This window comes from Dermacentor andersoni, chromosome 1 (genome assembly GCF_023375885.2).
Source record: "Dermacentor andersoni chromosome 1, qqDerAnde1_hic_scaffold, whole genome shotgun sequence".
NCBI lineage: Eukaryota > Metazoa > Arthropoda > Arachnida > Ixodida > Ixodidae > Dermacentor > Dermacentor andersoni.
The window spans coordinates 15,817,476-15,831,012 of NC_092814.1; the positions used below are offsets into that span (position 1 = coordinate 15,817,476).

General features: G+C 46.2%; 1 protein-coding gene across 6 annotated transcripts in view; it reads right to left on the reverse strand.

The window, feature by feature from the left end:
- LOC126545894 (uncharacterized protein ZK1073.1) overlaps positions 1-13,537 on the reverse strand; it is a 362,662-nt gene that overhangs the window by 59,635 nt on the left and 289,490 nt on the right. For all 6 annotated transcript variants that reach the window (XM_050193938.3, XM_050193937.3, XM_050193935.3 and 3 more), the window contains 2 exons: positions 10,681-10,743; positions 726-786 (listed from right to left, as the gene is read on the reverse strand). In XM_050193938.3, coding sequence (XP_050049895.2) covers positions 726-786; positions 10,681-10,743 — 124 coding nt within the window. The remainder of the gene's footprint in view (positions 1-725; positions 787-10,680; positions 10,744-13,537) is intronic.

Consider the following 13,537-nt stretch of genomic DNA (forward strand, 5'->3'; position numbering starts at 1 on the left):
GTGCAGTAATCAGTGATCACTAAGTAATTCTAATTATTCCAGACATTTCAGTAACTCGACTTGTAACTAATGCTCTGATATCATATCTATAATGAAACCTATGAATTTTCTACTGTAGTATATTTTTTCTATTTTTTTTCGATTTATTTTGAATGTACTCCCCGGTCGTCTCAGTAGGTGAACCGGAAGTGCTGCGCAAGAACCAAGAGTGTCACTCGATGCTCTCGATGTCACTCGATGTCACTCGATGCTCGTTCCACTAAGAAAAAGGTTGTTTGAAACCTGTTCGTCGTGTACAATTCATATATCTTCGATAGAGCAGAACACGCAATCTGCGTATAATCACACATTTACTGCTATGCTCTAAGTGGCCTTTACAACATCGTTGCTGCAAACTTCAAATACAGTGAACCAAAGGCACAACTGAAACAATGTCAGGAAGGCCACAGACAGCGCCTGTCCTGTTGCGTGAAAATCAACAACCTTGCTAGTTGGAAAAAACAGTAGGCGACTTGATTAAATGAACGTATCGACATACATCAGTGTAAGCACTGAGCGATCTAAAGGACTAGTTTCTTGTTTTAAACAAGCTCACGAAGCTTGGTAATCGGTGACAGAGGAGGAGGGGTGTTGCAGGTCTTGCAAAAGTTGCCTGCTTAACTACTCCATCCTTTTCCACAATCGATATCGTCTTCATGAAGATGAGGAGCAAAGATGGCACCTACCGCAAACCGGACCAGAATGTTGGCTCCTGCTCCCTCTCCGAATCCGACTACCAGGTTGATCCTGAAAGGAGAACACTCGGGGTGAAAATTTGACCTCTATCTGCTCTAAAAATGTTCATACCTATACAAAGAAATTTTAGATTGTTTCAGTTTCTTTTACTTCCAGTAAAGCACATGTTTTCATGTGCTCAACTTGTTTCGCTTGAAAGTAATAGGCATTGTTAAAGACGACCCCTCAGTATTTCTGCATATAATATTTACATTCAACATACTCTCCGCGTGTGCTGTGAGCGATAAATAGCTTCCGCGCACTCTCAAAAGAGAAGCATTGCCACTGTTTTGCAAACCCCTTTGTATTGCCATTTAGTGGCGGAAATCCTCTCCTTTCGGAAGCGCGGTTCAGATGTCTTGCTTACGGAAGTCACGTTGTTTGAGGAAGTCACGGCAGGCAATGGCATGCCTGATCTACCGTAGCTACGAAAAAATTTGGAGGACGCTTAAGCTTCGCCTTTGAGAGTGGAACGCGATAGCATTCAAAGATCCCCGACTGCTTCTCACGCTTCCTGGCAACTGGAGCGTATGCAACCGTAATGTTTACCAGGCTGGCCGCGAACGCTGTCCACGAAGGCGGGCTTTTTGGTAGAAACGCGGCCTCTTGTGTAGGCGGCAATGGATGGATGCTATGAGCGTTTCCTTCGGAACGGGTTGTGGGTTGCGCCACCAACCTCTTGTTATTACATTACCTAATGTCCTATGTATGTTAAAAAAAGAAAGAAAAGAAAAAAAAATCCACGATGAATTCGCATAACCAAACCTTCTGAACCCCTATTGTGAACTTTGCTATTGCACGCCTCCGTTGTCTGTCGTTTGCATACTTTACCTCCACCAATCTTTCAATCACCGCTTACTAATCTCTACTGCGTACATGTTTACTTTATCTCTGCTCTCGCAGAACCAAAGGGCTTCAAGGAGGCCAGAGATTAAATCGATCGCTGTGCAGATATCTTCACATTCTAATAAGACATGCTCAATCGTTTTGCTTGCTTTACCACAGCAAGCACATGCTTCATCTTCCTTCTTATATCTCGCTTTATAAGTACGTGTTCTAAGGCATCCAGAGCGCGCTTCGAAAAGTAATGAGCTTCCCTTTAAGTTATCATAAATTGTTTCTTTCCTGATTTTGTTTTTTCCTCTTAAGTAGTTACTCATAGCAGGTTTCTTTTCTATTGCCGCCACCCATGAGATTATTTCAGCTTCTCTGACTTTCCGCTTGATGTTCCTTGTTGCTGTGTTGCTCACCCTACAGGCCACATACTTGCTGGTAAGCTTCCTAGTTCTTTTCCTACGCTGTGAATCAAAGTTTTTCCTGTACAAATACCTGAAAGCTCTTCCACCCCATTTACTTCCTTCCATATTCTTCAGTCGGTCTTCATGATCAATTTTACTGTGAGCTTCTCTCACTTCAAAGCTTGTCAGCCCATATCACCCTGCACAGCTTCATTTGTAGTCTTCCCGTGAGCACCCAATTCTAGGCGTCCCACTGACCTCTGGTTGCCATCCAGTCCTGATTGTACCCATGATATCAAGCGAACAACCACATTTTCAAAAGTATGTCCTGGAACCATTACACCTCTCCACATACCCCGGAGCACCTCGTACCTATTGTATCCCCATAGCGTTCTGTGCTTCATTATGACTGCATTTCTCTTCCCCTTTACTGTTAGTGTTTTTTCCTTTGTTTTCATACATCTATTGCCTCCCTTTATCCATATACCCAGATATTTATATTCTTTCACCTGAGATATTTCCTGGCACTGAATTGACGCTGTCTGTTCACTGTTTTCATTGAATACCACAACACCTGATCTTTTAACACTCAATTTCAGACCTAAATTCTCGCCTTCCTGTGCACAGATATTAACCAGACGTTGCATATCACTTTGCTTGTTAGCTAGCAACACAATGTCATCCACATAAAACAAACCTGGAAGCTACTGCTCTACTACTGTACCCACCTGTTCGTATGAGAGATTAAACCCGATATTACTTTCTTCTAGCCCCATTTCCATCCTAACCATGTACATCATAAACGGCAGTGGGGATAAAGGGCACCCTTGCCTCAATCCCTTGTTGATATAACCTTCATTCCTTCCCATTCAACGCAGACGGTGTTTTCTAGGTAATTCTCTCTCAAAAGCTGTATACAATCGTCGCCCAAGCCTTCCCTTTTCAGAACATCCCACAAGATGATGCGGTCTACGGTGTCATACGCTCCTGTAATGTCTAAAAAGGGCACATATAACGGTTCCCTTTCTACTCTGAATATTTCAATAGAACGAGTAAGGAAAAATAAGTTACCATCCAGACGCCTACATATTCTGCGGCCGTTCTGAAGTTTTCCCAAAAAGCCAATACTCTCTGCCCATGTTTGCGGCTTTAATTTAATTGCCTGCATTGCTAACCTGTATATTACCGATGTAATGGTCAACGGTCTATACGAGTGAATCCTATCTTTCTCCCCCATACCTTTATAAATTAAATTCATTCTACTTTGTCACCAACTGTGTGGTATTCACCTATCCTTTATTTTTGTCTACTGCTTTCAACAGAGCTTCCTTACTTCTTCGACCTAGTTCAATAATCAGCCTAACGGGATCCTCGTCCAGCCCTGTGGCTGTGAGCTTCGGGAGTTTCTCTTCGGCTTTCTTCCAGTTGAAATCTGTCAGCACTAGCTCCTTTTCCATCTGGTTCGCTTTCATGCTTTTTTTTCCTTCAAATATAAACTCATCATTGCCTCGAAAAGATTAGACTGTTATTTTTCGGATGTAATTTATTGCCGCGTCCCCTACCAGTTTGTTACCATGTTTGTCTAGGATATGTTGTTGTATTGTTCCAGACTTCCTGCCCAATAAATTTATATCATTCCAAAATATTGTAGGTATGGCCTTCTTTTTCTCACATATTTCTGACAACCAAAGTACACTTTCACCTTTATCTTTGCTTGAACCAGTATTTGAACCAGACTTTTTCTCTCGGTATATTTCCCATTTACTGGCTACTTCATCCTGCGGCAACTGCGCCTTCTTTGCCTGCCTGTGCTCTCGAGATGCTTTCTGTCGTTCCGCGATCGCGTCTTGTATCTCCCTATTCCACCAGCTTTTCCGTTTCTTTTGTCTTTTCTATTGAACACGTTGCTTCTCTTTCCGTATTTCTGTTGTTATTACACTTAGAAGCTCACCATATTCGCACTCTTTGCTTGACCATTTGCCCAAGTTCTTTCTCGACTCTGGTGACTATATTTGTTATTTGATCAGCCTTCAAATTTGGACTGGTCATCTTGTGCTCATTGCCCTCTTTTGCTACTACATATCCAATTTTCAAAATGATGCGTTTATGGTAACTCTCTATGCTGCTATACCCTTCCTCGTCAATGATCATTTCTCTCAACTTATCATGGATGCCTTCTATCATCAGGCAGTAATGAATGGTCGATTACCGATTTCCCACTTCTCAAGTGGTCTGCCCTTCCCAATTAGGCCCAGTATTCACGATAACGAGGAACTACGCAAACATGTAGCATTGACTTCCCGTTGTTGTCGGTATAGCCATCGAGATCCTGCAAGCGGGCATTCATGTAACCTAAGAGGATAATTTCATCACCATTCCCGAAACCCTTAATATGGGCCCTTAGACATTCCACTAACTCTTGATTCTTCTCTCTGCAATTATTTCCGGTCCACAAATAAGTTACGCCCAGCCAAGTTTTCTTTACACTGATTGTACTTGATAACCAAAGATGCTCTTGACATTTTGAATTTACTCTTTTCCATTTCGCTCTCTGATAGATGAGCATTCCGACTGCACCTCCCTTTCGTTCCGATTTCGTTCTGTTACAAGGTTCCCAAACATTATTCTCAATCACTGGCGGCTCTTTCGAGTCTCTAAGGTGCGTTTGTGTAACCGCATACGCTCCTATTTGTTCTCTATTTAACTGCTGCTCAATTTCTGTCCACTTTTGCTTTCTTCTGCCGGCCTGCATGTTTATGCAGCCTATTGCATGGTGGGCTCTCTTTCTTGCTTTTCTCCTTTTTCTCTTATTGATGGCGATGCCATTCCGAGGTTACCCTAGGGGACCTTCTTCATTATTACCTACACTGGTCTTCTAATCGCCCGTGGGCCCCCCAAAAAAGCAACCGCGCTAAAAGCAAGTCGCCAGCCCACTTCTCGTCTAAGCCTGTGATTGAAGTGGATCCCGTCTTGGTGGAAACCACCACACCTTCAGACTTCCCTGTTTACTTATGCAACCTCGAAAGCTTTCTCTCGGCTCATTTTCCATATCACCTCATTAGCAGCCACTACGGCTCTTTGTCTGTCACATACAGGCACCTCCGGCAGTGTGCACACCACGATCTGCGCCTGAGGGGACAGCTCGCGCAAATCGTCTACTCCCCTTCCCCAAGCACTGGGCTAGTCCTGTCTCTTTTTTATTCAGGACGTCATTTAGTCCACCTGCTACGACAACAAGGTTGCGTCCGTGGGCATTTTCCGCGAGCTTTGTTTTTGCTCGCTCCATGACAGCACGCAATGTCCCTTCTAGAACTGTACCTAGCGCCACTCTTTTATCACCTTTCACCCTCTTCACAATTGCCTCTCAGCACCTAGCCAGGTTTGAGACGCCGGCGATAACCACCCTTTCGCTCTCACCTACTGCCGAGGCCTCTCCCTGCTTTCCTTTGTGAACCTTTTCTCTGTAATTTGGACTTGACAACGGGCATTGACCCCTGCGTTCCTGCTTTTCCTTTGTGGCCGCATCAAGGTAGGTGCAGCTCTTTCCCGCTACTCCCTCCCCACGTTGCGCGCATTCCATGTGCTTTGCTGACACTCACTCTCCTGTGACGTCGGTAGACTGCAATCTATTGTCACGACCATTCTCGTTCACGATGGCGGCCCTGTTCAGCATTTCCTTGGCTGCTTGAAGTCTTTCTCGCACCGCCTTTCACGCATCACGCTACATATTTAGCTGATTTTTGAGCTCTTCGACCTGTCTGACAAGCTCATCCTGGAATGCCTCCATTTTCTTCAGCATAGCATCGATATCACAGTGTCTGGTGATTGACTCGATTTCTTCTCCATTCTCATCCGTCCCCTTGTCTACGTATCATGAATACTTTCCGAATACTCTTGAATAACCTGCATACTCCGTGAGCGCGAAGTGCAATGCAAACGCTGGATGCCCTCAATTCAGTACTTGTAAGTCTTTAGTAAGCATCATGGCTCATCCACAGAATTCTATTTGCACTGAAGCCAAAAAGGCTGGGGTTTACCTTAACAATGCACTGCCACGTACTGTAACGTAGTGCTGACGCCCACCGGGTCCATGGTCTTCCCTGGTGACTTTAACGTGCATCACCAGCTATGGGGAAGCGCCAAGATTAGCTTCAGACACCAAAATGACGGCAGCCTAACGTATCGGCGGAGCACTTGCTTGGACTTGACTGAGTTTAAGGCGCTTTGCTGCGTGCACGCACAGTGTTCCCTCTATCCCGCTTTCCTTTTTCTGTTCCCCCTTTCCCTTCCCCCAGTGTAGGGTAGCAAACCGGACGCTCATCTGGTTGAGCTCCCTGCCTTTCCTCTCTTTGTTATCTCTCTTCTTGGGGGACGCTCCGCACACTGCATGCATTACCGTCTTTCTTGCCATATGTTACACTTGGCTTTTTCTAACACAAACGCCGAAGCTTTCTGAGCACGTGCCTTCTAACAAAGGCGGATACGCACAGATTCTAAATTCTTAAAATTCTGCCATGTTATCACCAATGATTTAGAAGGAATAAATGTCGCACAGACTTAAAGTATTAGCGGCGTGTTCAAACACGCGGCTACGCTCTCACTGCTCTACCAAAGCAGTATTCCCGATACCAAAGCACGCACACTACAACCATTAAAAGCTAATAGTCTTGCGACTTCCAAACTACTACTTAAAGGCTATACTATAAAAACTTGACGTCCCACACGGTTGCACGTATTGAAACGTTTCGCGAAAGGACGCTCTGACTATCTTGCGAAACCAAATATACACGAAACATACTCGCGCACACGAAAAAGAAAGAAGAAAACTAGCCAATTACTATTTAAAGGCTAATAAAATCAGCAAATCAAACACAGAAACAAGCTGAAAGCATGCACAAAGCATGCGAAGGAGGCGAGCGCCATCTGCAGGTATTGCAAGGAGCCAGGCGCGCCGCTCCGTGGCCCCCGAGGCACCCGCGCGCAGTTGCGCGCAAATGGCGGACGCCATGGCTGGTTTGTGAATGGTGGAAACGCTTCAAAAGGGGTTTCTTTCAGTTTTGGGATAACAGAATTAAGTTTTCTCGTATAGACAAATTACAGTCCGAGAGCTATCATGTCTGTAGCTTCTCTACAAGATAGTTTACTATTTTTTCACGTATTTTAGATTGATAAATTCAATTAGTGGAGCAAATTCCTTGAGTCACATGGAGGGCCTGGGTATGGGTGGTTCGAAAATTTTTTCTCCAAAACCACGTCCGACGCCGACACCGGATTTTCTGCGACACGGTCTCGTTAACGCATTCGCATTAAAATTTCGCATAATCGAATGGGAGCGCGCAGTACGCCAACATAAACGTAGTTTGTTTATCAGATCAGTGCGTGTCAGTTTCTCGTATCAGCAGGCTTGACAGAAGTCAAGAGAAGCGATACAGTATGTGAATTGCAAAAAAGATGTTTATGAGGGGGTGTTTCTACGCGCCTTTTCCAGTGTGAGGTGACATCACGTGGCACTTTCCCCATGCAGCGGGCAAAGCACCCTTGAAAGGTCGCTGCGAATGTCGCGTGGGATAGCGCAGATGGCACTGAAGTTGTCACGCAGTTTGTATGACTACGAATAATTTGCATTTCTTTTGGAGCCTAACCTCGAAGTTATTCAAAATTGTGCCACCCGTATAATCACCTCTATCGTCGGGTACAACTTTAGAAAACAGCGCCCCCCCCCCCCATTTGCCCCAAAACGACACTATAGGCTGTTAAGAACGGCCAGCTGAAGTGCAAGTTTTGCCAGCCATTTGCGACAGCGGCGGCAACTTTTTCTTGGAACGCCACCGTTACGCTCTAGCCTCGTCGCCGTTGTGACTAAATTTGAAGCCTGAACACGACACCACATACCTGATCTGCTATGAGCGGGGGAGTGTCCGATGGAACGTCTACGGAGGCCTCTTCCCACGCGCCGTTCAAGACGCAAGACAATGGGCACCTGGCGGCGCGCTGCGGGGGTCAGCTCGGGGAATAAAAGGCGCCTTTCCTGACGTAAGCCCCGAGTTCTACGAAGTCCGTCTGACGTCGGCTCCGGACCGTAAACCTCGCGCAAAGAGGTGTGTGTGTAAGTGTGTGTGTATAAGGCGTGCCGCAGAGAGGCGACTTGTTTACGATGACTGGACGGCCGTTTCCCTCACCTTGGGATCGAGGGAGGACCGAGTGTTTATAAACCGCTGTTGTGCGGCTGCTCAGTGCACTTTCTCAAGCAGTCATGTTAGACTGATGCACTTTCTCTCGCAGTCATGCTAGACTGATGAACTGCAACATCCTGATGTAGATACTGTAAATAAACCCATATTCCTTCTTCTCGATGAGAAGCAGTCCTTCCATTCAACAACGTCCTCAGCGTGGATAAGTTGGACGACGGCATGGGCCAGCTACCTTCTAATTCATGCCCGACTCCAATCTCGACAACGAGTTACGAACGGTGGGATTGAGCCCTCAATCCTGACAAGACAAATACTAAGTCAAGCTAAAGTGATCGATTAGTGCTCGAGAATTTCTAAGGCTTTAATATTATCACGAACAGAGGCTTAATAATCGAGAAATTAAGGTAAATGCAGCACATGATTAGAGACTCCCCCGGGACTTTCATGCACTTGCCCGATGACGAAAGCACTCCTCAGTTATATTCGGTAAATAGTACCCAACTACTCGTTGCAGAAAACTTCCTTGTATTGTATTAAAAGATGAAATGAAATACTACTTGTCCAGTTCTATTTTATTTTCAGAAAGAACTCATTGAAATTACCCTTGACAACGACGCGGGCGGTCGAAAGGTTTCGTTTTCGCTCCACATTGCTCCGCCCACGCTTTCGAGTTTCAGTAGTCGCGTAGTGCTGCGCTGGTTTTGCTGGCTCACAATACTCGCACAAATTGCAAGTAGCAGAGAATTCAACTTCCACGTGATGTCGCGGCATGCCCGAACGGTCTACGCCACTTGACCAAAAAGCAGCTGCAGCGGCAAATCCACCGCTGTTTCTTGGCACGGTGCCGCCATCTGTCAGGCGCCGTTTTACTCACCGACGGCAGCAAAAGACGGTGATTGCGTGTGCAACGTCACCACTCCCCCAGTTAGGTGGAGGGAGATTTCAATTTCGAAAAAGGTATTCGGACCCTTCAGATGCAATTTTCTCGTGAACGAAGGCTCTTCATGGCACGAAACAAGCATTGGGAAGTGTTTTCTGGAATGGCATTTAAGCAGTTCCCGTCAACTTCGATTTGCCTTTAGTGTCCCTTTAAAGGCGAATGCACACGAGCCTGGGCCAATGGGCGCACACTCCAGATATGTCATGAGCCGGACGGCCGGTGACCCCGTCGACGGAGAACATGGCCGCCCGCGCTTCGAACTGGGGCGAGTTACGTCCGCTGTGTGGGTCGGCCCCTCGTCAAATTGAATTTACAGACTGTTTTTGGTGGTCTATCATGCAGGAAAAATTATTGCAAGCTTACGATGCACCATTTATGCTGCAAGCGCTTGTTCTGAGCCATGATCATATATATAGGTGATTGCAAATACCGTAGCATATGAACATGACAAGGTCTAAAGACAACGGTTAAACATACCAAGAAATACGGAAGCCAAAACGGAAACAACAAAAAGACGCTACTTGAGATTAACCCACGTGCTAAGATATTGAAATTCGCATTCTAACAAAGACAATGATACGTGGCTAACGCAAGTCTCTCCTAATCTTTTAGTGTAAAATGCCTCGATTATTCGCCGTGCGGTTTGGCATTTGTGTCTTGAAAGAATTTTTGTCTTCAAACAAAGGTTTACAACCGCAATTGAAACAATGCCACGCTAGATGTGATATCAATCGTCACTTACAGCGCATACATAGACGAGGGACAAAAAGCGCTTGTCTTCGTCGTCCTTTTCGTCGCTCGTCTATGTATGCGCTGTAACTGATGACACCATGAAATACCAACTAGCCCGTACCCAAACCTTGCTAGATGTGAATCATTAGGCTTGTTAGGTGATTGTTTGTGTTCTTTTGAAGCAGCGCCAAGGCGAGGACAGGAACCAAAAACAAACACAACAGGACGAACACTGTGCAAATCTGTAGTAGCAACAACTTGATTTGGGCATGTTGGCCCATCTCGAGTATAACTTCAAGCAGCGCAAAGAAGGCGAGGAGAGGAACCGAAAACAAACACTACAGGCCGAACGTTGTACAAATCCGTAGTAGTAACAACTTGATTTAGGCGAGTTTGTCCATCTTGAGTACAACTTCAAGCAGCGCGAATAAGGCGAGTACAGAAACCTAAAAGGAACACAATAGGACGGGCGCTGAATTATCCCCCCCCCCCCCCCCCCGGCTTAGCACGCATGATTATCAATCGACTACCAATATTAGGCACGCAGGATGACGGCGCGCACCATGCTTGTCGGCTCGCTCATTCCGCACGGTTTCCCTCGCATGCACAGCAGACGGCGCACCAGGCGCGAGTTTATCCCCCTTGGACTTCACACTGGACGTCACGGCTACGGCATAATTTCGTCTGGAATGTCTATAGAATTGGTAACGCAACAGAAATAATAATTAGTGAAGAGGAACAACTAAACGTACATGTGTAGACCAGAATTTATGAAGCAAAATTGCAAACTCAACGGTGTACGTACTTCAAGTGGTCCAGCACCGATATCAGGTCCTCACCCATCATTTGGATGGTGGGAAAGTTGAACCTGGAAAGAAAGAAAAAAGGGGGCGTTAACTATGTCCGCCAGCGTTTTTAAATCCGTACTCTTGCGGCTTTTACCACTGTGATTACCTTCACTTTTCTAGGATTAAAAAGCCAATGGCGCACCATGTTTAATAATCAACTGAATTAATTGTCCTTACTTCACAAGCACGTCTATAACTATAATGCCACTATAATGTCTTACTATAATGCCTTACTATAATGCAGGTCAAGCAGTGCATTGCAATGAGGGGAAAGCTGTTTAAAAATGTTGCAGTTTCGCTCGGAAGGCAACCTATTAAAGGGTTTTAGTTTAGGGGACGCAAGGCGTTGGGCCCCTATTGCTTTGGTGCGTTTGCGTACGCAAGCAGAAACACGTTATAGGTTAGTGGTCCCAAGCGCAAGCCGCAGTGAGGTCGCATGCGCTCGCAGCGCCATCAACATCTGATCGTAGCTGTGTTATAATTTTTTTAAATAGGAAATCAAGCATATGAAGTTAAGTACAATAAACTATTCTAATTAAATGCATTATATATATATATATATATATATATATATATATATATATATATCAGGCATCAGGCACGTAACCATGGGGGGGGGGGCGGGGGGTCCCGGCCCTCCCCCCCTCCCGAAATTAAGCGACATACCCCCCCCCCCCCCCCCCTCCTCTCCGCCCACACCACCACTCCTCAGACTCATTCCTACAGCGCTGACAAATCAATCTATTCGGCAGTCAACATATTGATGCCTTTTACAGCGAGACCTGTATATGACTAACATTACGTAGTTTTTTCGTCATAGGTCAACAGTAAAAATCATTTTGTGGGCCGATCCTGGTGATAGCGAAAAAAGGGTCCAAGCTCAATGGCCCATAGCTCTGTGGGCTCGGGAACCTGTAACCTGCCCTTCGAAATCTTCGGGATGGACCCACGTATGCGGAGCACTCAATGCCTGCTTCATCTCCGCCGCGGGTGGGCCCGACGGTAGTGCAATGCCGGGCCGACCCGCGGCGGAGGTGAACCAGGCGTTGATGTCGCTGCCCTTCCATCTTCCCAGAGTGGAATGCTTGTCAATGTTTTCACTCCTTTTAGATGGCGGTAGTTATCGGCATCTCCTGGGGCGTGAAGGCCAGTTTTCTCATCGATTCGGTGCCCGCGCGATTAACTCGAGATGAGTTCAGTTGTCACCATCTATTCAACGATCACGCGCATCGCAGTTGCTTTGTAAGATCAACCTTTTTTTGTTTAGACTGATGCAGGGACCCGGAAATTGATTCGGTTCGTAGTCATCTAGTCTGTACGCTCGAGGAACGAGTTGCGGCCGGAGAAAACGCCAGGTGCGTTAAACTTTTCCTTTTACTTCATTATTTCCTCGAGCGACGGCTCGCCGCGGCGCTGGCAGATCCTCGGAAGCATATACCCGCGATATGGGTTAGGTAAGGTGGAAAATAAAATAATGCCAAACAGCGTCCATCATCAGACCCTGCAATAACGGGTAAAACGATAAAAAATATGATAGTCACCCGTTACCTCGTCTGGCTTTTCCCTAATTGTACAGCACTTTTCGTGAAAAATTGGTAACTGGAAAGAAGTGTCGCAAAGAGTTGAGAAATTAAGCGATTTACTTAGGGAGAGAGCCAAGGAAACAGCCAAACAGGAAGGAAAAGCGAAAATTAAATCTTGTTTGTGAAAATATTCATGGGTCAACATCTCTTTATTTAAAAAGGAAGTATAGAAAAGGCCGCCGGAAGTGGAGAATAATTCCGTGTGTTTTAAATCACGCTTCCCCAGTTATCAGTGGAGCCACCTGACGTATATATAGCCAGTTCTCTGCTGTGCTAATGTGAGTGTTTTTATAACCTTCCGCGGTGGGCGCAGTATGTCTGGAACCACAGCGTCCTGCACTTCTGTCATGCGGGAGTCCATTTGATGTGCTTGCTTGTTTGCCAAGTAAAGGAGTGGTGTATCTCACGGGCGTACCTGTGAGGTACACCTTATTTCAATTCTCTTTTGCGGACTTACGCATCTTTATGGTCAATAGTGGGCATTATTCACTTTAGAGCTAGTAAATCTACCTAAACAGTTACCTTGGGTGCCCCCCCCCCCCCCCCGAAAAAAAATCCTGCGTACGTGCCTCATATATATATAAGTAAACGACGTCTGTCGACACTTGGCACAATATTTATAAGATTATCTACGCGCCTACGTTACGACTGAGGCCGACCCGAAGGAATCCAAACAGACGTATGTTAAACTGTAGTTCGGCGTCTCGCGCAGCATAATCCGTTGTGGTCCGTGTTTTGCTTATTTAGAGCTTGCTGCAAATGCCGCCGTTGCGGCGACAGCGTGCTCTGCGACCAGCTTCTTTACCACGTCGGCCGTGTAATGCACACGTGCACGCGTCCTCGCCGGCGCAGCCGTGTTCTCCGTCTGTGTGGCGGGGTGAGCGGCTTGTCTCGGCTGGTCTCGCTTCTCGTAAGTTCTCGTACACCGCGAGAGTCACGTGGGCAACGTGACCGCTTAGGGGCAGTGATGTTTTCGGCCGCCCCAACAACCCCAGGACGCAAGAAGACGTAGCGTTCTGAGCATGGGCAGTACCGTCGCCCCTAGTTCTTGCGTACGCAAGCCGCTTGCTTCCCATAAAGTACAACTCTTTAGTAAAGCAATGAAGGGGGCTAGTTGGTGAACGTTCATGGTTATATTGCGCTCAGTTTTACAAACACGATATTAAGGAAGGACAGGACGTGGACGGATGTAGCGCAAACTACCAACTGTTTAATACTGTTAAAGAACGCG